A 26,144-nucleotide genomic window follows, 5' to 3' on the forward strand; every position below is an offset into this window, starting at 1 on the left:
GTACAGACAGACTTGGAGGTGATTTGTGGTACTGGGCTGTATGAATGTAAATACAACTCACGACTTGAATTATTCATTAGCAAATTTAATTATTTTGTAAGTCTTTTTATATTATAAGTTTTATAATGCATAATTTAATAGCAGATGTTATTTATCAATTTGTATTGGCTTTGTTTTGTAATACATCACCTTCAAATTCATAACTTTCTTACTAACAATATAATAATCTAATTATTCCAGGAGCACACTTTAAGTTAAAAATGTTGCATATATTTTCAAAAAAATGAGAACAGCGGTAATTACCTTTAAACTCTAGTTCAGTCATTCAAATGCTTAATGCTGAATGAAAATAAATAAGTAAAAGATGCTTTATGTAATACCTTACCAAACCGGTTAACAACTGTATATGGGGGAAAAGTCCCATATATGATCTACTGGAGCTCCAAAATTACTGAACGTTCCCATCTAAGCAGTAATTATGTTAGAAATAACTTACATGAAAAATGGCATTACTTGAACTCATCATTTCTGTACATACATAATGTCTTTACATGTATATGTAATAACAATCCAGATCATCTAAATAGAAAGAAAATGTATTTACAGATATGAAAATAAAGTGTAATCACAGTACAGTATGAGACTAAAACAATGACTAAAATGGGCTACTAAAATAGCTCTTCAAAACACTTAATACCTATTTTAGTTTTAGTAAAAATGCATATGTGTACACACAAAATTAGGAATAATGATGAAAAGTATTTAACCATTTCAGTGAGTAAAAAAAGCAAAATACATAAGTTTGATAAATGATGGCCATGAGTGCCACACAGTGAAATCTGGGCTACACTTGTTGTTACAGAGTGATTAATAAAATCCATTGATTTTCAATCTCCTCTCTGCTTTGCATTATTAATACAGAGATTCGGTTCACCATAAACACCAATCCATTACTTACACCCAGGCCAAACGTCACCAAGGTGGAAGTATTATGCAGAAACATTGATTATCCTGCATTTACTTCCACATTGTTCAGACAACTTTTAACAGTCTGAAATTGGCATTCTGAGTAAGACAAGATGAAAGATTTCCCTAAATATAAACATTTTAAAAAAGTATTGTGGCCAGTGACTCAGCTCAGGACTCACACATCTTCCTCCAAATTAGCCACGAGTGCTGACATAATGCCACTTAATGAGATGCCTGAGGAGAACAAGATTGAAGCGTTGCTCTTGATCCCTGTGCTCCATCTTCAGGTTGCTTTGTGATGACAGACGTCTGAATCTGAGAGAATTGGTGAAGGGCTGTGTCGACTGTGTCTAGACGGGGCGAAGTAACGTCCGTGACGACAGCAGAGAACTAATTCCCCATGAACACCAGAGGCCGGTTGCAGCATCAGTGCTTACTTCTGGTCTCAGGTCAGTCTGGGAAAGCCCAGTTATGACCAACTTAGCTTAATGGTTACGACGGTTGCCCCATCTAGGCTGAAGCCTTCTTCTTGCTGAGACCGGGTGTAAATCTTACGTCTAGTCAGAAGCTCATTCATTATTTCTTAAATCTTTTTTTTAACTCAAACCCATTGTCTCTGCATCTGAATGAGGTGAAACTGACAGCTCTGAATAAGACCGCTATATGTTTGAAGTGGTGAAGATGAGTGCAGGGTGAGGTGACTGTGTTCACTGAAGCAATTGTACACAAACAATAGGCTTTGTAGCCTAAACTCAATTTGATATCCAATATTAGAATATAGTATTGAAAACTATTGACACTCTGTTCTTCAATTCTTTAATGCCATTTGATGATATCCTGGATTTCTTCTCCTCTGCCCTCTGGAGTTTTGAGTTGACTTCTATCTTTTGTGAGCACAATAAGTCGTGTGAATTATGCCTAATCGGATGTGTCATTCGTTTCAATACAGAATGACTAAGATGTTTAACTGTTACAGCTCCATTAACTATTGTATCTCAATGTCTGTGAGATTTCCTTTTCTTCTTCTCCAATCCTCCGTCATAAAATTGCCCCAAATATTCCTTTCTAGTAAATTCTGAAGACACACTTGGCAGTTAGGACCAGGCTTAGTAAAGAGCAGTTGGTGCAACCTGCAGCAGAGGATCTTTTGGAACAGTCTCAGCTAAAAAGAAAACCTTCTCAGAGAGATGGAGCACGCTGTTACAGACAGCCTGCTGAGATGAACAGTTCGGTGATGAAGAAATCAATGTGGCGTCCCCTTTTTCCTCAGCTCCAGAGTGTGAAGGCCCTCCTGTCGTCCCAGGGCATGCTGCGTGCCCACTTTGTGGGCCGTCTCTGTAGCGGTGATGTCAATCTGGGCGTACTTGGTGGAGCTCTTTCCTGTCAAGACACACAAACAGACCGTTTGACGTGAAGTAAGTCAGAGTACACTGAACGTTCTTGGGTATTGGCCTCTTGGACCAAAACAAAAGAACCATTAGTTGCAGCAAATTGTAACCCTAACCCTTTAATTAGGTGAAGCCTATCCTTGTTGTAGGATGCAGAAAAGGCATTGCTGAATCAGCTTTAAAAAAAATGTATACTAATTTTGAGAACTGCTGAAAACATCCAAACAAACAGGACAACAGAGAGTTCAGAGTTAAGTGGATCTCTGCCCTTGATGCCAATACGATAGAGTCGCCACACAAAGCAGAAGAATATGGCATCGAGTCATGCACAGCTTTCCATATACACCCACTTAACGATCAACCACTGACATCTTGCTTATTTGATTATCACACAAAGTTATGGTCACGTTTAAAGCAGACATCGCCCTGCATTTGCATGAATATCCCTGGTGAGTGGTCTATAAAGTAATGTACTTTTACATCAGATTGAGACACTCCCCAACAGGCGCTAACAAAACCGTAAGAGCCATCGGAGGAGGTTCCCATTTGAGCCAGTGAATTCACAGCTGCGATCTGACCCGCTTTCAGATGGGACGCCCCATCTCCCGGGTGGCAGATTGAGGCCGCACGCCGGGATAGAAACTGTATCGCTGACACTAGATGTTATCCTCTCTCGTGACAGAGTCCTCGTATTCCTGAGGGCAATAAAGCCGATAGCCGACTTGTCCGTCAATTACAGCGTCTCTGATGACCAGGACTCTGCTGTCTTTTAGAGAAATGAAAAGGAATCCACCGACTCGTCTGGGGGCGATTCCAGTAACTCTGACCAAGTGAAATAGAATTACAGACTAAGCCACTTGTCATCCTCTACGCATTGATATCCTGGTTTGTTTTAAGTTGGCGTTCTTATCCGTCTGCAGGATTTGAACATCTTTTTAAAAATTGCTTTTTTTCCCAAAAGCTGCACGGATCAGAAACACGAGCACAGATGAGCAAGCCGCGTACGGCGTGTGACGAGAACATAAGGTCAAGACTGAGGTCCTTGTTACGTAACGTGTAATCAATTTCAGGATGTGGATTTTCATTTAAAATTCAAACCTTTGCATTAAATTACTGCTCTGATGAGTATCTGAAGATGCATTAATGTCCATTCATGATTCTCCAGTTTACGTTGATGATTGATATAGCGATTAATATTGATACGGGGGAACAGTTCATTAAAAGCACGATTTAATACATGTCTAATAATAGAAAATGAGTTTTGTGTGTGTGCTGAAGTATTTAAAATATGAAGCGATATCAGTAAAAAGAGGATAAATACAAATAATGCAAAATTATTTCCCTCTAGGACTGAACATTTTCTATACGTGTGCCTACAATACCTACTGTAGGTTTTTGAACCGATACCAAAACAATATTTCCTGATCATTGCCTCTGACTGTTTAACATGGCTGTTGTCTGAATGAGTACAATAATGTAATAATTGCTTGAGAGAGAAGCTGGTTGAATATCATCACTTTTACTTATCACAAGGTTTCCGCATGCCTTACTCTGAGGGGGGAGATGTGCGGCGGTCCCTCGGGGACCAGGACCTGGCTCCTGCAGCTCCAGCTCTATGTAGTTGAGCTGCTTCTTGGATGTGGGACTAACGGGAATATTCACATACGTCACACCTTCACCGCGAGGCCGTTCCGGGAGCGCCGCCTCGGGGGGGAAGACGAACACGGCCCCTGTCAATGCAAGAGTGTTGATTGAGCTTTGTTCATTTATGCTGTTTGCTTCTTTTAAAAACAGGTGTGAAATTATTTTTAACAACAAAATCCCAGAAGAGAGACAAACTAACAAGTAGTTCATCCTGCTAACACGATTAATCTTTGACCGGCAAATAACTCCATTGTCATCCAAAGAACATTTTAATAAGCACATGATTCAGTTGCATTTGGATGTCTGTTCATTAATAATAAGGCTAGTTATTTCACAAGTGTTTTGCTGGGTTTTTTTTTTCTTTCAATTTTTCTACACTGGCTGCGGTCGTTGTAATAAACAATATGTCATATGGCGTTTTTTGGACAACAATGGAGTTCTATGACACGGAGGAATGAGCTGCACCGGACTGTGGCTGCAAACACAACACATCCATGTGTCCTTTCACAGGATGTGTCGATAATATTAAAAAGCTTTACTCTGGCACTTATCTAAAAAGGAGGGGATTTTTATAAAAACAAGTTGTCATTGTGACCTCAATTAAGCGATAACAATGACTGAATCAAGGATATGGCTTTGTTATTATAACCTTCATCAAAAGCTAGAAGACTTTTCCCTCCAGGGTTGGAAAGGTCTTGAGGCAACCGTCCTTATCAACAGCCTCATGTTAATAGGAACTGCATTGAAGTCATTATATTCCCTAGCAGTAAGCTACGGCAGCAGATCTGAGATCAGCAGCTAAAGTGGTACACATTGTATCCCACAAAATTGCCCTTTACCAAGAGGCTAAATATGCATAATTGGTTCGGCCCAAGGGATAACTTATGAGATGCATTAGGATCATTTTATAGGCTGTAAAACCATAACTTATTACCCTTTTAAATCCACCAGCAGCGCTCCAGATCCAATATCCAATTCTTTAAACATGTACAACCTTTGTGTGTTTACTGACAAAAAGTTGATGTTTGATTGATGGTTTCTAGTCAATACAGGACGCCTTACCTGTCATCAACATAAAAGCCACCCAGCATAAAGAGATGCAGAGTAAATGCTTTTTAGTTCATTGTCTTATTGATACAGTTTCAGAGCAACCGCATACAATATGTATAAATATACATAGACACGGTCTTCCAATGTTTCCAATTTCTCCAGAACAGTGATGTAAACATTAGTTAGTGATGTTACTTTAGTTCACAGAACAATCGACTGATTGATGAAATGAGGTCACCGCCATCAGCACTGATTAGCAACACGCATTTAAAATCATCATCATCATGCTACAGCATCAAGCTCGTCCAGCAGTTAAAGGGCCCAGTGTGTAACATTGTGAGGTATCCATGAGCAGAAATGGAACACAAAATTCACAACTATGTTTCCATTAGTGTATACGGAGCAGGTCCACGTCACACTCGCCACTCCTGCGACTAACGATCATTTGCATCATCAATTAATCGTTTCTCTTGAACTCACCCACGTCATCACCCAACAGACACTTCATGTATAATGTGGCAACGTACACGTTGAGGTACTGCAAGTCGGCTGATGTTTGAAGATCAAAGAGAATATCGAGATCACAGAAACTGATCGTGTAATTGCGGTTGCTTTGTGTGTAAAATAATCCCGACAGCAGTGGGAGCGCAACAACAGAAAGCAGTTCCTTCTGGGGGCATTTACTAATGAGGCCATCTCTAGAAGATTACAGTTATTATACCCCTCTCCCAGTTGATATGCACTGCATAAAACATGTACAAATAAATACAATAGTTTCAGTGTCATGGATTCAAATGTATCTGTAGCCGTGTTGTAATTACAGATTTAAACAATCATCAGATGGAGCGTTATACATTGTGTTCAGAGGCTGAGTAATGCATCACATTTGGGGACAAAAGTTCACGTACTTTGACTCTGAAATGCAACAGGCAGCGGCCATTAGCAGCAACTCGCAGGCGTCGACCCCAGGGGGACACTCGTGCTATCCGTGAGAGGCCAGCAGAGTCTCGGTGGGTGCAGCCTTTGGCAACGTCTAAGAGGTCCCATCCCGAATTGATCAGACACCAAGCAGCCCTCGCAGAACAGTTGTGTTTTTTTAAATGGCTGCCAGTGGGTTTGCCCACAGCTATGAGGCTGAGGGACTTTTCCATCATACACTTTGCCCAGGAGGGAAGACCTGGCTGAGCTTAGTGACCCAGAGTTCACTGCTTTTGAGGGGAAACATGACAGCTTTAATGACAGCTGTGTCTTCAGGGAGAGAGGCCTGTTCAAGCTGGGTTTCCACCTTGTACATGTTATTCTAGCAGGCAGACATTGAGGTGGAGGTGAAAACATGTCTGAAAACCCAAAGGAGCTATGAGTTCACTTGAAATACAAACAGAGAAATATTTCTCAAGTAAAAGGACGACCTTGAAGCTCTGTTAAATGGTATTTTCACGTAATGTTGACATGATGATTAATGTTGAATGAAACCAAACAGCAATAATTTCCCTGTGCGAGAGGCCAAACCAACCAGCGGGTGTCATTGGTGTCGGGACAAAAGCCAATGCTCCCTCACCGGCTTCCCACCAGAAACTTTACTCATCAAATCGCATGATCGAGCCAAAGATCCCACTGCTAGGGTCTCTCCGGTGTTGGGTGAGTTTATTCCAATCCCCAAATGCTGACCTTTTGATAAAATTAGATGGTGTATACAAAAACAATGCTGCATACGATGCAACAAGAGAGGAGACTAGCAGATAAAACCATGCTACTGAGACTAGAGGCTCCTTAACACTTCAAAAACCACGAAAGATCTTTGGTCTTTGGTACACGTGGTGGTCCTACGCTCAGGCGCCAGTTTATTAGTTACATCTAGAAGTCGTGTGATAAATCCTCCCTTCAAGAATGTTATATTTTGTTGAAACCTTGGATGTAGTTTTTTTTTTTGCTGCATTGCATTAAACAAACTGGTGTTTTTGTTATTTAGCCTATGGTGTATATATAAAAATGGGAAAGGAAAGTTGAACACCTCCCTAAAAGAGTCAAACACTATAACCTTCCTATGGATTCATTAAAGAAGTCTGACAAAACAAAAAATGGATCTCATATAGTTTTGTGGGCCAATAAAATCTTGATCACAATCTCTGTCAAAGAGAGACAAAATGATCCCGCAAATAAATGCTTTTATACAGAGTAGAGTGGCCTCAAGGGAAATGTCCCACCAAACTTCTCAACGCTTGCACAAAAGAATAGCCTGAACGTGGAATCAAAATACATGAATATAACATCAGCAGCAGTCGCTGCTAACTGCACCGTTTCAGGAAAGTGGTCCCGAACTACGATCACATCCCATGAACATCTTATACTCATTGCAGTGGCCATCAAGCCTACATCCTCAAGTAAACTTGAGCCACTAGACGTGTGTGTGTGTGTGTGTGTGTGTGTGTGTGTGTGTGTGTGTGTGTGTGTGTGTGTGTGTGTGTGTGTGTGTGTGTGTGTGTGTGTGTGTGTAGGTACATGACTGAAGGGTTTGGTGCCACATGGTGACAGCTAGAGCAGGTGTGCATTAGACTGAGGGCATGTTTCTGACTGTGGGATGCTTAAGTGGCCAAAAGTCTCCTGGTGGCTGTCCTCTCACCTCAGCATCAGGCCAGGTATCCGGTCACACATCGCTGTGCTCTTTGTTTGTTTGTTTGGACATCGGAGTGTTTTCTCTTGACACAATTGGTTCTTATGTAACTCGAGTTTATGGCGTTAAAAAAAAAGAAAAAGAAAATGCAGATGGTCTGCAGTGATCCCGCTACCACGCAATGAAAAAAAGAGAGGTTGCTGGTTCATATGCGATTCATCTGATATCACATCAATAAACACAGTTTGCCAGCCGAGCCCCTGTCCTAAGACTCTGTTTTTCTTTTGTGTCTAGTCACAATCCATATTACTCTCCAATCTAAATGGGCTGTATATTAGTAAGTTAGTTGGTTAGCTCTGCAACAGCCACACATGGCAGTTACTGGGTGTAAATATGTACTCCATCTCTGCGTTAAGACTAGTTTGTATGGGCAATCTGCTTTAATTTAGTTTGTTAGATCTTGAACTTATGAAGAGTTGGTGCATCTGGCTCCACATGTTATGAGTCTGTATGCAGCGCTGTGCAGTGTGTGCTACGTACTTCATGACAACAACTTCCTGTCAACGTCACAGTCCATTACCCTGCATAGAGTTGAGGAAACATTGTGTGTGAGGAGTACGTGTCCGTTCCTTACATCACCCAGTCTGCCATTTCAGACCCTGAATGAGCTTCATTTCATGCACACCAAGAAACCGGCGATGTTGCTTTTAGCCGTGTTCACTCAAGTGCATGAGTCATGAATTTAATTCACTTTTTGGAAGCGAGTCCTGGTTATCGGAAGAAGCCTGGCTACGTTCAGACTGCCCATTGCAACAAACAACAATCTGCATAATTTAACTGGCCTGGTCGAGGAAAACAACCCGATCATATTCACCTTGAGTCTCTTGAAGGAACCTCTGCTGACCGCAGCTGCCCATCAGCTCGTACTTGCTTTTTTCTTCTGCCTGCGGGACACACAGACAGTGAACACTGTTGATTAGAATTTGCCGTAAGCGAGGGAACCCATAAATGTATTACGTAAGAAGTGTGACGATGACTTTGTCCTCAACAGCTCGGTGGACACGTCAGGAGTGTTTACAGACAGAGGCCCAAACTCCGGGTTTACTGCGAGCTCAAGGCTGAGTCTTTCATGTCGAAACACTGTCTGCAATTGTTCACCGTTGTGGATGGATAACCATGCCTTTTAAAATTGCAGCCATGTAATCTTTGATTCTAGACAGCCGCTGTAAGCACAGCTATTGCGGTGTGAAAAGCCAAGTGGAGTGCAGCCATATTGCTTTCAGCAAGAGAGGCCACTTTTCTCCCAAAGAGGGATCCCTTGATGGGACCATCTTCACACTGAGAATGTACTTAAATGGGATATCTGGAATGAGCATCAGGTGATTGCTTCATATATCGGTACACTTTAAATTGACAACTTCTTGTATTGTTTTTGAATATGTAACGCTGGCATTAATACATTATCTGTATCCCACACCCCAAGTTCAATATGTTGACAAATACAGCCTGGCTCCCAAGTTTCAGAAACCCTCACCTCTGACGTTGATCATTAACTTTAATTTAAGCTTTATTTTGTTTAGTTTGACCCATAAACAAACTGTAACTTCAAAACAACAATTTTCGTGGTTTTAGAGTCAGTTACATGCATGACAGTGGAATCTATCTTCTCATCTAGATTATTGAAATAAAAAGGGACATTTTTAAAAGCACATTTCCCAAATGATTCCTTTAAACAGAGCTACCAAGAACAGGTTCAACCAGGAAGCCCTTATTCCTGTACCGAATGTTTTAAAGTAAGAGATATCATTTACTGAATGAAATGAATATGTTTTTCATTATAGAGATAAAATGTCAATCAATCGTGATATATAATGTGCTACATTGGATAAAACCAATTGAATCAACACCTCTCTGGAACATAAAATGGCCACCGAGTGTCCTCCTGAGGTCTTACCGTCCAACCTATACTCTATAGTGCTCAACTTTTCTTCCTTTTGGCTGAACGAACACCTCTTGAGTGTCTCACCAAAAAACCACGAGGAAGTCCAAAGCACAGAATTGAGACACATTTTAAGAACAGCCCGTTTATGGTCTGCTTTCATCACTGAGACGATCTAACTAACGGGACAAGAAGTTCAAGACTACTGCTACCAACGACTAGCCCTAACTCCATGTTCCATTTTAGATGTTACTTGAGCCGATTATTCCCATGGTATTCCCTTGATATCAGACGTTTGCCCCCAAAACGTTAAGCTCAACTTAGAGCACAATAAGTTTCAGTCAAAATGTGTCATTGGTTGATAGCATGAAGCGGATTAGTTATGAAAGGGCCTACCTCCGGGTTCCTCTCCGGCGCACGACTCTCCATGATCTCATAAGAAGGATCAGCTCTGCGTCTTTCCTCTTTACTCTTAAGCCTTTTGTCTGGTGGGAGAGAAAAACACAGGCTGTTTTAAATATTAGAAATTAAACTGCAACCGCTTGTGCCGATAGCCGGGGCATAATCATTATCCCACATTGTTTTTTTAATCCATTTTGTGAGTCAAATCAGACACGGTGCTCTATAAATGAATTATTTCAAATCCAGTGGTGGGAACAAATAACAGTGGATCATCAACTCACAATAACATCAACTAAATAGATATTAGATATAATATATATATATATATATATATATATATATATATATATAGCATATACAGCATATATAGCATCCCTGCTGTAAATAAGAGCTGCATTGATAGCGTGCAAAACACAACAAAGAGGTTAAACATGCAGCCGTTTAGTCATTTTAATGTCCTGCTCTGCAATATCTTGTTACTTCTCGGTTAAAATACATATTAATATATGTGTATTAAGCTAATATCAGCCCGGTAGATTATTGTTCTAAATCTATTTGGCATATACAAACAAGTAGCGGTGAGATAAAAACGTATACAGTGTCTAATAAATAACCTTTAGGTTTAGAGCGTTATAAAAGTTCAGTTTTTGTTGAAACAGTTTTAAAGAGGTGTAAGTCTCTCGTAGAGCCTATGCATCATTTATAATTTCATAACTCATCCAATAACAACGTCAATCCCTTTTACTTTTCAAAGCCCTCAAACTCAGTTGTACAAGCAACACGGCAAAAGGAAGAGAGATAAAAAATAAGCACTTGATTAAACAAAAAGAAAGCCAGAAGGAAAATAAGTTGTTTCTGTTTTATTGAAGACAAGAAGAACAGAACGGAAACAAGGAGAAGATCCATTTCAAAAGGCCGCCGAAGGAATCGTAGAGGCTTTGTTGTGAGGCGAAGAGGAAACCCGGAGAAGAGGCCTCTTACCTTCACTGGTCACTGTCGGACCAGTCATCTCTTCATGTAGCGAGCCGGCACCGGGAGCTTGGTAGAGCGGCTCCTCGTGAGCGGCCGCGTCGGGTTCTTGGCTTTTCTTGAGGCGCAGCCCAGTTGGAAAGGTGTGCAAAGTGGAAGCGTCCCTGTTGCGGTTCGTTTCAGCGGGGGCGGCCCGTGGAGGAGGGCGGCAGTGCTCGCCTTGACACTTCAAACAGTTTTCATAAATGACAGCTCTGTTGTCGTGCTCTGAATCTTGTAATGGTACACAGGTGCCATTTCCCAAACCGGGGCTCATGGACTCATAAAGGTTCAGTCTGTCCGTCTTTGCCTCAAGCTGCCGATCTGCATTCGGGAAGCCGAGCAGATCAGCTAAGAGACTGACTAATTTCTCTCTTCCTGTTTTTGGCAGCGGTGAATCCTCCCTTCTCCTCACTGTTGGCTTCTCCAAGCTGTGGGTGTTCCCAGAGCCAGGCGAGGCACAGGGTTTCTCCAGAACCTTCCTCACTGCGATATAGTATTTACTGGCGGTGAACGGTGATTTGTCAACACTTTGATCTGCTGGATTGAAAATATGATGTTCCGGAGGCAAAGAAATCCCAAATCTCCCAAATCAAATCAGCAACCTCTGGCTGCTACAGCATATTATGAATGTTTTTTTGCCTTCTCTCTATCAACTCTGTTCAAGCATGCAAGATCCAATGCATGCAGTGTGCATGCAATACTCCAACTGATTACACTTACCTGGTATGGCGGGTATCGCTGAACCACTGGCAGGGATGCACGAGGTCCCCTGTGGGATGGAATAGAAAAGTACACAAAATAAATTCTTGAAATACAAAGTGGTTTGATTAGAAGAAGAAAAAACAACAACAAAAATAAACCAACAATACAATGAGAAGACGAAAACCTACAGTGCAGTAATCAGAGTCTCAATACTTCAGACTTCCGCAGCCTTTTTATGGATTTATGGAATTGTTGACAATAAGAACATATACAATATAGCCAGCCTTATCCATTAAAAGCTCACCACAGTGGACTGTTTCTATAATATAAATAAGTTTATCTCAGTGTCCTTGGCTGTCAGATTCATCACACAAAGCATTTTCTTTTGTACATTTATAACACTCTCTTGTCAAACGAGCCAAAGTACAATACATTATTATTAACTCATCTTAATGCTTGTATAAATATGTGAATTGACATGTATTTAGTTGCCGTTTGGTGTTTTCTTTGGAACTGGCCCTTAAACTGTGAGCCAATAAACACGACGACGACAGGGATAGATGGTGTTGCTCAGGCGAAGGGTGATAAATAACCTCCCACACCGCTCATGTCTGATCCGTAAGCTTCTGGCCAATAACTCCCATACTTAGTTTAGTTCACTGAAGACTGACTGAAAAGAAACCAAGATAAAGAGAACATTTTATTCAGATAATCAAATGCAATTTGGCTTTCTTAACTGAATGCACTACCAGTAGGTGGAGCTATTAGTTTAGAATATTCAATGACCAAGACGTGTAACTGACATGACACCAGAACAAAAACGCTTTTAGTGGGTTTGAATCTGGGTGTTCAAATGACACAAATGTAAACTAGAGCTCAACCTCAAACTCAAGAGTGCAACATATTTGAAAATATACTGATATTCTCTTTTTCAAAAGTAATTTCTGACATTTGAGGGTGATGATCACCCTATTGATCCCCGGATTAAATCGATAACGAAAATAATCTTTAGTTGCAGCCCCGAAGCAAAGAAGAATCCAACTCTGAAGAAGAAATCACCACCAGCTCCATGACGGCCAAACCCAGGATAAAAAGCACCGTCACTTCCGAGCAGACAGTCGAACCTCACTGATCATATGGGGAAGGTTTTTACGAGAAGCTTATTGTTGTCACCACCAATAGTATGAATGCCGCGAATGACATTCAGTCTGGAGATTACATGTAATTCTCCCTTTAGCTCAACAGCATTAAGTTGAGTAGTAAAGGTGGAGGTGTCAAGACAGTCACAAGGTTGAAATATTCTGCATACAATGACATCTTGAGAGACAGATGGGCAATGTGACCGCCTGCATACCGCAAAGGTCATATTGACAACGAGCTACAGAGCAGATGATCCAGTGATGATACGGCCTGCTCACACAAGCTGCTACTGTACGACAAGGAGTTACACAACAGAGCGTGTTGGAGACCGTTTGAACACACAGGAGGCCATTTCTTTGACGTAAACAGATGGCCGACGAGAATAGAGCGACACTGAAATCTGAGCCTAACCCAAGTGTGTTTCTTGCATGAGGATAACACATCAAAAAAGTAAACAAATTTAAAAAAAAGAACAATCACAACTGACGGGAAAGATATTGTTCTACTTACCTTAAATCCACCACAAACTAAGCAGATCGTCACAATGGTTTTGGAGACAGATGCGAGAGAGCTGGAGATGTGACAGGAGTCTGGGTGTTCACTAGAGGCCAACTTGGTTTTCCTACTCTCCTCGGAGGGGATTTGTAAGTGTTCACTCTTTGACTGTCTTTCAGGAGTTTCTGAGTGACCGTCAGAGGTCGTGGCGCCGCTTTTATCCTCCTGTGCCGAGTCTGTTGTGAGGCCTAAGGAGGCGGGGCTGGAGGGCTCATCGTCTTTAGCATCCCCGCTTCCCTCCTGTAACAGACTCCTGGGGCTGTCATAGAGATACCTAAGTGTGGTTGGTACTTGGTATTCATGTCCAGGGACAGTGGCGCAAGAACAAGGGCTCAGTTCTTGAGCCAAGTGGGGAGGCAAGCTGAAAACGGACCCGAAGTCCTCCGTGGTGGTGATATCCAGGCTGCCTGTATAGGAGGAGAAACTTCCAGAGTAAGAGGAATGGCTGCCAGTGGCGATGCCGCTGTCAGACGAGCTCTGGCGGCCGATCTCCTGGAGCTGCCGGGGGGGTTTGGCCACAGGCCGGGTTCCAGCTCCCTGGTTGACGGAAAGCTTCTCGATGCCCTGTAACGCCGCTTTAGCTCCCAAATGGCTGACGCTGTCAGACGGGTTGGAGGCCGGCTCAGTCCAAACGGCCATTCGGCTGCCAACGCTGCCGTCTGATTGGCTGGTGTCGGACGTGTCGGAGGAGCCGGATATGCTGCGGTCGTCTCCCCCAGCAGACGGGCAGTATGTGGACGAGACTGCCAGGAAAGACACAAACAATAATGCAATTTTAATTCACATTATCAATAGCTTTCAAAATATATATAGTACAGCAACAAAGCATTTTTAAAGCATCATAATATCATTATGCCTGTTTCTTCTCCCACATAATTAGAACAATACATCGCCTCTGTGTGTAATGTCAAATCTTACATTTTAATCTAAGTGCAGCATCATTAAAAGCCAATGTATCATTTATTCTCTTTGGTGGGCGAGAGGGACCGCTGCAGTTAAACAATAATTATGGGTGCTTTGGGGAAATGTGACACACATTCAGGAGCAGCAATATTTGTAAAATCTCCAAACTTTTAGCTGCAGTTTCACCGTTTATCTACTTTGAATCTCAGCCCAGCGTAACTGTACCTGTGCTGCTCCTGTGAGAGAGCATGCTCAGTCTCTTCTCCAGCTCCTGGGCCTCGTGGTTCAGCCTCTCTTCCGAATTCGTCTGACTGGCACCGGGGTCTGCTAGAGAGAGCATCCCAAGAAAAAAAACCTGAATTTAATTAAACATATAGACACAGGAAGTGTCTCGACTGCGCACAGCTGCAACATGTTATTCGACAACAACGAGAAACGAGAAGGGACCCTTTAAACCACAAGAGACTCCTCACTCGCGAGTAAAATAAAATGTCAGCCACAAGATGGCGGTGAGTATAATAATTAACAAGCACTTCGGCGAGAGTGTAAAAGGCCTTTGCGCAAGCACAGAAAATGCTCACACTGGGGGAACAGTATTTGTGTAACACTACAGGGTTTATTATTAGCGCTGCCACGTGGTCTGGAGGCAGGCGCTCTGCGCCGAGTGGCTGAAGATCGTCGGTGCTGCTCAAGGATTTATGTTCCTCGGAAGGTCAACGCTCAGCACCGGATCGATTCTTTCCCACCGAGCCCTCGGCAGTTATGCGGTAAATGGACCAGAACTCTGCATATGGTCGAGTTCACATCCTACATGTGGAATACTGACTTGCAGTGTCATCAATTAAAAGAATGACTGGGACAAACTGAAAGATGACTTTAGTGAGCCACTGGTGTCCCTTGTCTTATTTTGTTGGGCTTTCCTTTAGGAATCCTGTGAAAAAAATATACAAAACAACTGTATATCCTACTGGTGTGCACAAAGATGCACTTTTAAAGAAGAAGAAGACTTTTTAAATCTGATGGAGACAAAGTAATATGACAGTCAGAATTAGTAGGTTTAAGGTCCAAACTGAAACATTTTGAGTTTTCCTGTTTTAACTAACATTCAACTTTTACAATTATAAACGTTTATCTTGAATTTAAATACCACAGCTCTTTGTGCTGCTATTTTGTACCAAGAAGCACATCACACAAACATCGAGAGGCGTCGACCTCCTGCTGAAAAACACCTGTGCAACAATCCACCTTTAACGTCACATTTTTAGGAATTGTAATTGGCGAGAGAAAACCTTCAAACTGATATATAGCTTAGCGGTAAACTCATCATCTCAACTGGTTTGATTCAAACTGAGATATACATAATATTTAAAATGTTTGATCACACATTTGTAAAAAAAAATTGGAAATAAATGCTTCCCATTCGTAAGGGTGGCACTTAAAACAAGCCATTAAAATTATTGTTTTCTCATTATAACTAGATGTTTTTCTCAAGATGAAAACATACTTTCAGCTTAATATGACAACAAATTATTACAGTTCTAGTGTGTCTTGCTGGTTTCAAGATCCCAAGGATCTCTGTGGCACGTAAAGCGTACAATGTGTACATCGTAAACAATACAAACGGACATATTTATTCAACATCATACGGATCAGAAAGAAGCGGGGTCATATCTCTCCGACTGGCAGGTGTCGCAGCCTATCACATGCTGTATTTCTTGCAGCTACCTCATCTCAGCTAAGCTCCACTAAGACCTCCTCCCCTTTCACCAAAATAGGATTTCCTACTACTGCAGCTGGTAAAGAGCAGTTCTGTCTACGGTTATAAGATAAGCAATAAGAAGTAAAGAAACTGACACTAACAGCACTTATAATTTCTGATTTGTGATATTGGGCTCTATAAATAAAATGGACACAATCTAAACCGAATACGTTTTCCACTTCATCCTGAAGCAGCCGTTGTAATCTTCATATCCTATATTGTCATCCACTGGGCGCCTTGATTACTTCACATTTTTCAAGATGAACGTAATAAATGCGAGTCTATAATGTTCACCTCGGGCATCATTGGTGTATCCTGCAGAGCGAACCGAGAGCAGCAGAGTGAAAGGCGGAGAGAGGTGGAAACCAACAGGGGGGCCAAACTGAGCCGGGGACATAACGGCAATTAATGAAAGCACAGGCGGAGAGAATTAGACAGAGGTGAAGCACAAGTGAGAACGAGAGACACAATTAAGGGGCTGCAGAGAGTATTAAAGGAGAACGAGGAGGGGAGAGGAGCGGAGCGGTGGGCGACCGAGTATGAAATGAAAGGGGGGGGGGGCGGGGGGGGGGGCAGTGGAATCCTGTGGATGAGGTTACATACATGCCCGGAGTGATTAGGAGGCTTTGGCTGCTCTGCTTGTGTGAACTGTGACTTTGACCCCTCGCTCTCCCTCAGACATCCTCCCTGCTATTTATTCTACTACGCACCACAATAACAGGGGGATGAGCTCCACCTGTGATTGGGCGTCGAGATGTGTGAAAACCAGAATATCCCCGAGCGGCCACAGCTGCCGGGTCCACATTTTCCTGTTAAGTCGTTCGCTGGGTGAGACATTTTCTTAGAAAACTGCTAGTGTGGAAAATCGAAGGTGTTAAAAGTAGACAGCAGAAGAGCAGATAATGTTCAACCGCTTTAGTGATATTAGACCAAATGTGTTATTAAAATAAGAGGAATTGGAGCAATCAAAAAGATGAGATGGACCGTGTGTCTGAATATTTGTATTCAAAACCATTTCTACTGTTTCTATTTGATATATGGTGATAAGAGGGAAATGTGAAAATAAGAGTTCGAAGGTACTCAACTATCTACGGTACATCACTTTCTTTTCCATGTGCCAGGTTACAGTTTATTTTAAAATATTTAACAATGTAATGTATTTGCCACTTGAGGGCTGCAGAAACAAGCTGTGCATGCTATATTAACATATCATGGTCTGAAAACAAAAGGTATGGCTAATGTGTCCGCAAACAGCGGCTTACATACACATCCAGCAGATATGATGCACCATCATCATTCATTTGAGCATCTGGCGAATGAAAGAGCAGTAATCACGCTCCATATTTGGTCTCCACCAGCTCCCGAGGGTAATATCTGTCTCTTAAGCTCCTAAATGCTGCATTATGATCGTCAGGTAGTCGTTAAAGTTATGGGCCTGCGTTCAGAGTCGAGTCAGTAGTGAACTGTGTGTTTCAGTGACAACAGCGAAGCCGACGAGAGGGTTACAGTGAAGAGTTGAGGGGTGATAATTCTCTCTGACTTCGTCACTACATTCGATCCTCACTTGATCCATTGTTGATACAATCGTTTTGATAATAGCAGCTAGAATTGTGAGCGTTGGATTCAAATTCAAATTTGAGAAGAAACCTATTCTGAAACAAATATATTTTCATTATCAGTTTTATTTTTTACTATTTGATAAATTAGTTATATAAACTGTCAGAAAATACCAACCAATTTCCCAGAGCCCGCACCGAATACCTTGTGAGCTGTGACACCCGTATAACTCTTTTGATAACTTATCATACTTTAGTTTTCAAATCTTCCAAAATGGAGATCAGTGATGGCCACACATGAAGTCTACCATTTAACCTTCGTGCTTGACATCTTTGACAAACTGGACTCTTGCAAGAAAACGCTGCTGTAACAAGAGTATAAAAAAAAGCTAATGGCTATTTGGAACTGGGCCAGTTCTCCAGCAACTTCACCCTCAACTAAACATAGACTGCAATTCAATTTGCTTTCCATAACCACAGTTAGTACAGTAGTTATCCTCTCACTGATGTTTAAGGTGACCCTTAGCTTTACATTCACCGCAGTCAGGGGTTAGGGCGTTTGACTAAAATTATAAATTGCTTCAAAGGATTACCCAATTACATAAAAACAGCTGTCAGTCATAGTTCAGTCATATCAAAGCACATCCATCCTCTGACTCATTCTGCCAGAAAGGCAGCACACCTGACAGCTATGATAATCCCTGGAGGCACAGGAGGGGAGCCATGCATATTTGCTACAATTTTAAATTGTTGACTGAAGTGTTTTTTTGTTCATATTCCTTGGCAATAGCGAGACTATTATTCATCCAAATAAGCATCCCACAGAGATCCACCTTCTTTCTGTAAATGATGGTCCTGACAACGGCTCTTTCAGACTCTCTGTGGCACAACGGTTGTTTTTTCCAGTCCTTTCCGGCGCAGCAGCTTTAAACGCCTCCGGTACTGACCTGGCAAAACTGGCCGCAGTCCAAAAGGGCCTCTGGTGGGGGAGATGCCTCTGACGATGCAGTCGAATAGAAAGCTGATCTGCTCGCTCTCAGCAGATGAGAGCAAGAAAACGCCGGCCCCTGTGGAGGGCAGACTTTATTAGAGTCACGTTAGTTTTTGCAGCACTGAAAAAAACCAAAAAGATGTGTTCAAACCCAATGTCATGGTTATCCATCCAATAGACAGATATTAACAGGAGAGAAAAAATGAGAAGATCCCCAAAGTCAGAAGGAATTAATCAACTGAGGATCGTAAATATGTGGACAAAGGTTTGCGGAAATCAATGCAATAGTTGTCGAGATACTTCAGTCTTCAGTCAGTGGACCAAAGTGGGGACTACACCTGTAACCGTGGCTAAACATGACCTCATCAAGCCATTCGATTGTAGTTACCAGCACTACCTTTATTTTCTACAGAATACTTTTTTTGCCATTTAAAAGAATAAGCCACTTGGGGGCGGTTGTATAACTACTTTTCCGAAATAAAAATATTGAGTAAAATTGAAAACAAGAACAATATGATCAAAGATTAAGTGAACAAAAATCTGTCCGGGCAGCCGGTGAAAACTTTTGGTACTTTACGATTTCTGAATTTAAAAAAAAATGATTGAGGTATGAGATCAGCCGTTGTCGTGGCTGCGATGCTCCCAGTTTGTGTTTCACATACATTTAGAATGTCAACATAGATGATGTAGGAATGCAAAGGTTACAGGCCATGGACCCGAGAGGCCTCTTGACCTCCCTCTGACGATACAAATGGCCGTTCATTACAAGGTGTCACCATTAAAAGGGTCAATGTGTCGCCCTGTCCCTGAGACCACCCATCTCAAGACAGGCCTCAATCACATTCCCAACACTCCCCTTGCAGTGAGCAGGGTCAAAGGTCGACAGTAAAGTCTGCACCAGTCAACATGTAAGATGCATTGTCTGCCGATGTGGAGGATAGGGATCTAATTGAGTTGAAGTAATCCATTTCATCTTATATTGTAAATCTCATCCGGCACAGAAACCACTACGGGTGGATTTAGGATTCAATCTTTTCTTTTTAAAGGAAGCACATCTCCTCGTGTCACGCCTTTCCTAGCAGGGGACTGGACAAAAGATAGAGATCAAACAAACTAAGCAAAACAAGAGGACAGGTGGCAGGACTCATTTAGTTTACGACAAAGATGCTGTACAAAAACAACTCAAGTGGACCCTTCTGGTCTCCTCTCTAAAAAAATCATTACAAGATCACAGAACTCATTCAATTGTGTGCAGCTTTTTTACATTTTTTAACCCAGACAAAAGTCATCCAAGTAGGCAAACTTTAAAAGGTTTAGTTTGTTTTTTGGGCAAACCACACTATTTCTTTCTATTCTTTTCTTTCTAAATGAGATTAACTCAATAATCTATGGAATTAGCTGCCGCTTCCCCCAGAGGAACAATATAAGCCTCCTTCAAGACATGGATTTCATAATTAATACTGAAATCAACAACTTCATAATATATGTACACATTGAACTGTCTAGTTATGTTCCCCTGGAAAATAAGGAAAATAGAACTATCCTCCAAGCAACAATTGTAATTGTCTTTAAAAGCAACACAACAAGCTAGAAACACAACATATAATATGACATCTAGCAACATAAGTAATCATTTGGAATTGTGTTTGTGTCCACGTACAATAAAGATTCTCCTTCTAGCTCTATTTTTGGTCTCCGGCACCCACCAAGAAAAATATATTATCATCTCAGCGATAAACTAGATCTCTTCTTCACTTGTTCGATGACACACATCTCTCTTAACCACTCACTTCCCACTACACACACTCTGGCTCTACGACTCTCAAACTGACTTACAACAACTTGCTCTCGATCGGGCCAACCAGGGTTTCCCTTCGTAGTTCCCCCATGGCATGGCACACAACAGAGGTTTCAACAGGTTGCAATCTGCAACCTCATTGTTAGAGGACGCCACATCCTACACACTGCACCTTTAAAAGACGTACACAAATCTCCATAAAGCTCAAATTAAGAGCTGGGTGATGATGATCTGTAGGTGTTTTTGTAGGGTGAGTATTTCTTCTCCAAATCACCTGAGCCCCTCACATCAAGTGTGAGAAGTGTTTTACGGCACTCTTTGGCGACTTGGCTCGCATTTCCTACCGAAAGAAACTAGAATCGTCGCGGATGAACTCAACGGGACAAAAGGCCGGACAAATACGGCTTCAACCACAAGTGAGAGGTTCAACGCCGTGACACCGCTTCTCCCTCTGCTGCGGATAAACTGTGCCGAGAGATTACGTGTCACAGGAATGCAACCCTAATATGCACCTTCACGGTGACACACATTTCCCTTTCTTTCTTTTTGACCGTCTTTCTGGACTTTAATGAGCATGTGATTTCTGAACGTCGTCCTGTTAACCACTGCTGGAGATTTAATGGAGCTAAATAAATCACACACTGCATACTGAAGGGTCATGTTTCCAGCGAGGTCATCGTGTCTCTCTGTCCCCTCCAGGTGTTGACATGCACTCCTCTCGGCTTTAATGGCTACATCTCTGTTCCAAGATGCAAACTGTAGTTTACCTTTACACACACACACACACACAGTTATAAAATAGCTCAGATTCTCAAAAGCAACTTCTCTGGAGTGACAAAAATATTTGACTGCCATTTATATTATATACTTGCCAGTACTCATCCGAGAGTGTATTGCAATAAAATATAAATTGACACACAATCGTTTTTAGCAAAATTATACAAACTGGATGTCAGATTGGTGTGACATTGAAATATATCTAATGTCACAACAACCAGCAAACTACCAGCTGTGATTGGCCGACTGCAGAGGACAGGTCTCAGTTTCCAAGGGAACCGGGTCAGGTGCAACACATTCACGATGTGCCGAGATTAAAGAGTGCATGAAAACTAGTTAGCCAGCTGAGAAGTCAAAATGGATCTCATAAGGTTGTGGAGGTAAAAAAAAAAAAAAGTTTAGATATTATATATAATAATGAATACTTTCCCTGAATTGGAATTGAATGAAAATGTGAAAAGAAAGAGCCTTTTCCCCTCTTCTAAATGGCTGAATAACATTTAGTACTACATTGTTGTCCTGGGAAGCAGCTTCTCTTTCACAGCCACTGTTGAATGAAAGCTATAAATGAATCATCTCCAATCACAGCTCTATGATTATGAGGTCACAGATACTTATTTAATGAGCCATTAGCTTCTAATGATGTGACCCAATTGTACTCTTGCAATTATTATCATGACATGATAATAATAATTTGTTATATTTGAATAGTTTTTTTGTTTTCCTGTCCTTTCTGCTAGTTCTGTTTTCTAAGCCTCCCATTTTGTCAACCACTCACTGGTATCGATCGCTCACTAAACTTATCACTATTTATAGTTCCTTTAGCTCCCCTCATACTTCCCAAACACAAGTGTGCTCTTTAAACCTTGCTTAAAAAAAAAAAGAAAAAGAAAACAGTTTATGAAGCAACATAATTGCTAAATGGCCAATTTACCATTTAACACATCCAAAAGTAGCATAAGAGCAACACAATTAAGAGCAAACACTTACAGTAACCACATCTTGATCCTCCCTCGAACACAAATCCATTGGGGACAGGCCCATATCTGCGCAGGTCTGGAAGGTTCCAGTGGCCAATAATAACAGGAGGGACGTCCCTGGCCAGAGCGAGCAGGTTGTTGCATAGATGAAGAGTTGCAGGTCCGCTCTCCAACTTGGTCCCTGGTAAGACTCCAACACTGAATCTATGAACTGAGGGAAGAGACACATTCTTTTCAGAGACTTTTCTTGTGGCTCTCCAGTAGCGTTCTACTGGACCAGTAAAGTGTGCCTTAGAAGGATTGAAAGCTTCTTCTATTTAATGTATTGATATTCACTATAATGAGGTGTGCAGGTATTACACTGCAGTTTAAAGCACGCAGTCAATGTAGCAGACAAATGGCCCAATAAATGAGTAAAAATGAGCTTTTCTTTCTGTTTTGAGCTCTGTTTTAATGAAGTTGAAGTTTAACGTTTCACATTATCAACATTTAGGTAGAGGCACACGCATTAAAACACACTGACACATATGAACAAATGCTTGCGTGCATTCTAATACATGCCAAAGTGTATTTCTCAAAATGTCAACATAGTTGCATTTCGGATAGAAACACCGTGTCCTTACAGAATGATTACTTCCACACGGATGTAATTTCATTCAAGAATTTAAAAAAAAGGAGAAACAGCTGCAGACCTCAGGAGAATGAGATCAGCGAGCTGAGCTCCGAATACAGCGGTGTCAGATCTGAAGCCCAATGCAACCAATCACAAACATCTGTATAATCGAGTCTGTTTACAGTCGCTAATAAGAAACCGACGAGGACATCTGGATGTCAAATGAGAACTACGAGCATCGCATTTGTGTTTCTGCCTGCGAGTTCGGCTGAACTTCATTCAAGCTTGCGTGGAGCTCAGACTTTGACTGCCAGGTGAGATCGATGGAGGCGATGATGAGGAAATGTCATCGCACAGGTTAAGGGAGATTCATGCGTTGTCACACAAAACAACAAAGGATCTGCCCGAAGTGGCCCTCAACCCACATGTGACATTAGTGCAGGCCTCCACACACACACACACACACACACACAGATTCAAGGACAACACACACTTTTATCCGGCTCTCAGAACACACAGAGGCAGGTGCAGCCGTAAGAGCAAGCGGACACGTATATTTTCACTTGCACGCGCTCCAGACTGGAAGGAACAACTGCGAGTTTGTCTTTAGCGCCGTGTCCTCTGCCACAGTCAGGTCCCATAACACTGTGATTAGTGACTGCTTTCAAATTCAGCTGGATTCCAGCCAGCAGCCGAACAGTCCAATGCTATAATTAGCGCCTATTTGTTTATCACTTGTAAAACTTATACCATAAATCCACTCAGTGGACTGTCGGCCGGAGGCTTGCAGAATCAGTGACATCTTTTAAATCACTTCTCGATCTTTTCAAAAAAGCATTTTATTTATTTCAGCACACTATTTTATTTTCAAAATGTCTTTATTTGTTATAATAATAATAATAATTTTTCAATAATTATTATTATTATACATGTCGTGTTTAGGAGCTTTGCTATAAATTAAACTTTTAAAACTATGGTGTCAGTATTTCACAGTGCATGGATATGTACAAAAAGGTGTGTTTACATATATTTATCAGAAAAACCTCACAAGGCCAACAGCAATTTAGAAAATCATCCATAACTTCAAAGAGAAAAACACCCCAAATACGACAGCAACCAATTTCATGTTGAATAGTCAAAAGAAGCATATACCTCAATTAATAATTGCCACTATGACAGCTTTAGAATATGAATTTGAACCATGATGTCAGTCAGGAAAGTGCAGCTTTGCTGCAGTGACGCCCCCCATCCTGTGCTGAGGGCAGTTTGTTTGTTTGTTTGTTTATCTTGTGCTCTTTCTTCTGATGAACTTTAGAGCTCCTGTTCTCGAAAGGGGCAAATACACTGACTCGTGATGAAAATTGACCGTTTCTTTGCATAAGTTTGGAAAAAGAGCAAAGGTACTTTCATTATTCTGCAGTACATTTGAAACACCGAAAGCCTGGCAGCATGATGGATGAACCAATTGGCTTGTTGAGAATTGCTTTGATTCCAGTCCAGCGCGGTCAAAACGTGCCCTATTTCTCTACAAAACGTACAACGAGTCACACTTCTTGAAAAGCACCAGCAGTGAAACGACAAAACACGGAAACCAAAGCACAGGCAGAGCTCCCCACCTTCACCGAGGCTGTAGCGCAGCCGGGCGTCCCACGCATGCAGGGCCTCCTTGCTGTCGAAGCCCAGTAGAGCAGCCTGGTTCAGGCAAAGGATGGCCAGAGTCAAAGCCACGCCCTCGTACCACTGTCCCGCTTCCACACCGCAGATCTCCTCCAAGGTGACGCTGGCCCTCTCCTTGTGGCCCTGCGCTTTGTCCGACTTGTCCTTGAAAACCAGCAGCAGGAGGCAGTCTGGAGGAGACGGAGAAAGAATACCTCACGTACTTAACGGTTAACATTATACGCTTTGTAATTACATTACATCGTCAAGAAACACTAATAAGATGTAATCTGACACACAGTAGCGGTTGCAGTGTCCTGTGGTCTTTTGGCACCTTCATACAATCAGTGTCAACTGACAAAACAAGACTGTGTGTGTGTGTCACTCCTTTGCACACACACACACACACACACACACACACCTTTTAACCCACATAACCGGGGCCTGAGCGCAAACAGCTGTGGTAACAGTGACATCAAAGATCTGAAGAGGAGCAGCGCTCCACCTCGGTCTAATCTGTGGAGCATGTTAAGCTGTCCAGCGCCAGATATCCAAAGACACCTTTCTGTGTAACGCAATACAGTTTCTTCGTCACTTTGACTCCTCGTTTCTTATTCACAACATGCAAGGAGGCCAGAAGACAACCTCGTACTCAACTTGAAGCAAGCTGAAACCTCGCCAGTAAATGGGACTAAATAACAAGTTCGTGGAGCTCTAAATATACAGCCTGGCTCAAGTCTTTAAGCAAATCCACTTTGAGGAAGCTGGTGAACGTGAAGACCAAAATAGTACAATAAGAATTCTGAATGTCAAAATCTAATCTGTGCACAAATAACATCAACAGTGAGGTCACGCACAAACACATTGAAGTGCAGACACAAAGCAGGAAACAGAGACATTACAATATGCTAATAAATACACTGATGAACGCTCATTTAGGACGTTTAACCCGTTTACTGTCAACATTGAATGGACTTGTTTAAATATATATATATATATATATATATATATATATATATATGTAGCTTCTGCTTTGAATGCGTCTTAAGATCACTTGAACTCTTCGTCTTGTTTCAACACAAAAACACGCTTTTACAGCTCGACTTTCTCTTGCACCTTTGTCACGTTTGTAAAAAAGGGTTGAAATACAACAACAGGTTTGACAACTCGTTCTTCCACTCGCTCTGACCCTGATGTGTGAGCCCAGAGACGAACTCAAAGCAGGCCTCGTCAACACGGAGAGGACGTGTGCAACCGGACAACGCAGCGGACATGCGCATTCGTGCGTCCACTCCGCCGCGCAAAAAGATCAAAGAGTTTGTAACAAACCAAGATGAGATATGCAAAAGTGACCGGTGCTACTTTTTTGTTGTTCTTTTACCTGCTACGGGCGACGGCTTGCGAAGAACGAGCCACCTAGTTTTCCACTGTGGAAGAAAGCAAAAAGTAAAGACAAACTTCTTTTTGTTTTGTTTCAAAGCACAGACGAAAGTGCGTTGCGTTACTTCTGCCACATGTCAGCAACACATATTGACCCGCTAAACACCTTTTTTCCATCTCGGAGTCTGGCATATCCCTCCACGACAACAGAATCCGTCATCTTCAGTCATGGTTCCTGACAGCTGCTCAGTCGCTGCCTGAATGAGGGGTCACTTTCAAAATAGCTTCTCTCTCTCTCTCTCTCTCTCTCTCTCTCTCTC

The 26,144-nt window shown here is 41.9% G+C and overlaps 1 protein-coding gene across 1 annotated transcript; it reads right to left on the minus strand.

Moving 5' to 3' along the window:
* Positions 1 to 2,212: 2,212 nt before the first annotated feature.
* LOC117748145 (protein Dok-7-like) lies at positions 2,213 to 26,079 on the minus strand. Its single transcript, XM_034557777.1, has 14 exons — positions 25,991 to 26,079; positions 25,826 to 25,871; positions 24,405 to 24,635; positions 22,186 to 22,386; positions 18,577 to 18,696; positions 14,540 to 14,638; positions 13,367 to 14,154; positions 11,735 to 11,783; positions 10,985 to 11,548; positions 9,998 to 10,086; positions 8,537 to 8,606; positions 5,532 to 5,600; positions 3,930 to 4,087; positions 2,213 to 2,344 (listed from the first exon to the last, which is right to left on the minus strand). The coding sequence occupies exons 1-14, from the start codon at positions 26,042 to 26,044 to the stop codon at positions 2,213 to 2,215; spliced, it is 2,670 nt and encodes an 889-aa protein (XP_034413668.1). The 5' UTR covers positions 26,045 to 26,079.
* Positions 26,080 to 26,144: the final 65 nt, after the last annotated feature.

Source organism: Cyclopterus lumpus, chromosome 18, assembly GCF_009769545.1.
Source record: "Cyclopterus lumpus isolate fCycLum1 chromosome 18, fCycLum1.pri, whole genome shotgun sequence".
NCBI lineage: Eukaryota > Metazoa > Chordata > Actinopteri > Perciformes > Cyclopteridae > Cyclopterus > Cyclopterus lumpus.

Bases quoted from the DNA above. Each gene is read 5' to 3' on its own strand.
- LOC117748145 (XM_034557777.1), bottom strand. From the start codon at position 26,044: ATGACGGATTCTGTTGTCGTGGAGGGATATGCCAGACTCCGAGATGGA. The intron at 14,639-18,576 runs GTCAGTACCGGA...TCTCTCTAGCAG, and splicing joins ACTGCGGCCAGTTTTGCCAG to ACCCCGGTGCCAGTCAGACG. The intron at 11,784-13,366 runs GTAAGTAGAACA...TCCATCCCACAG, and splicing joins TAGTTTGTGGTGGATTTAAG to GGGACCTCGTGCATCCCTGC.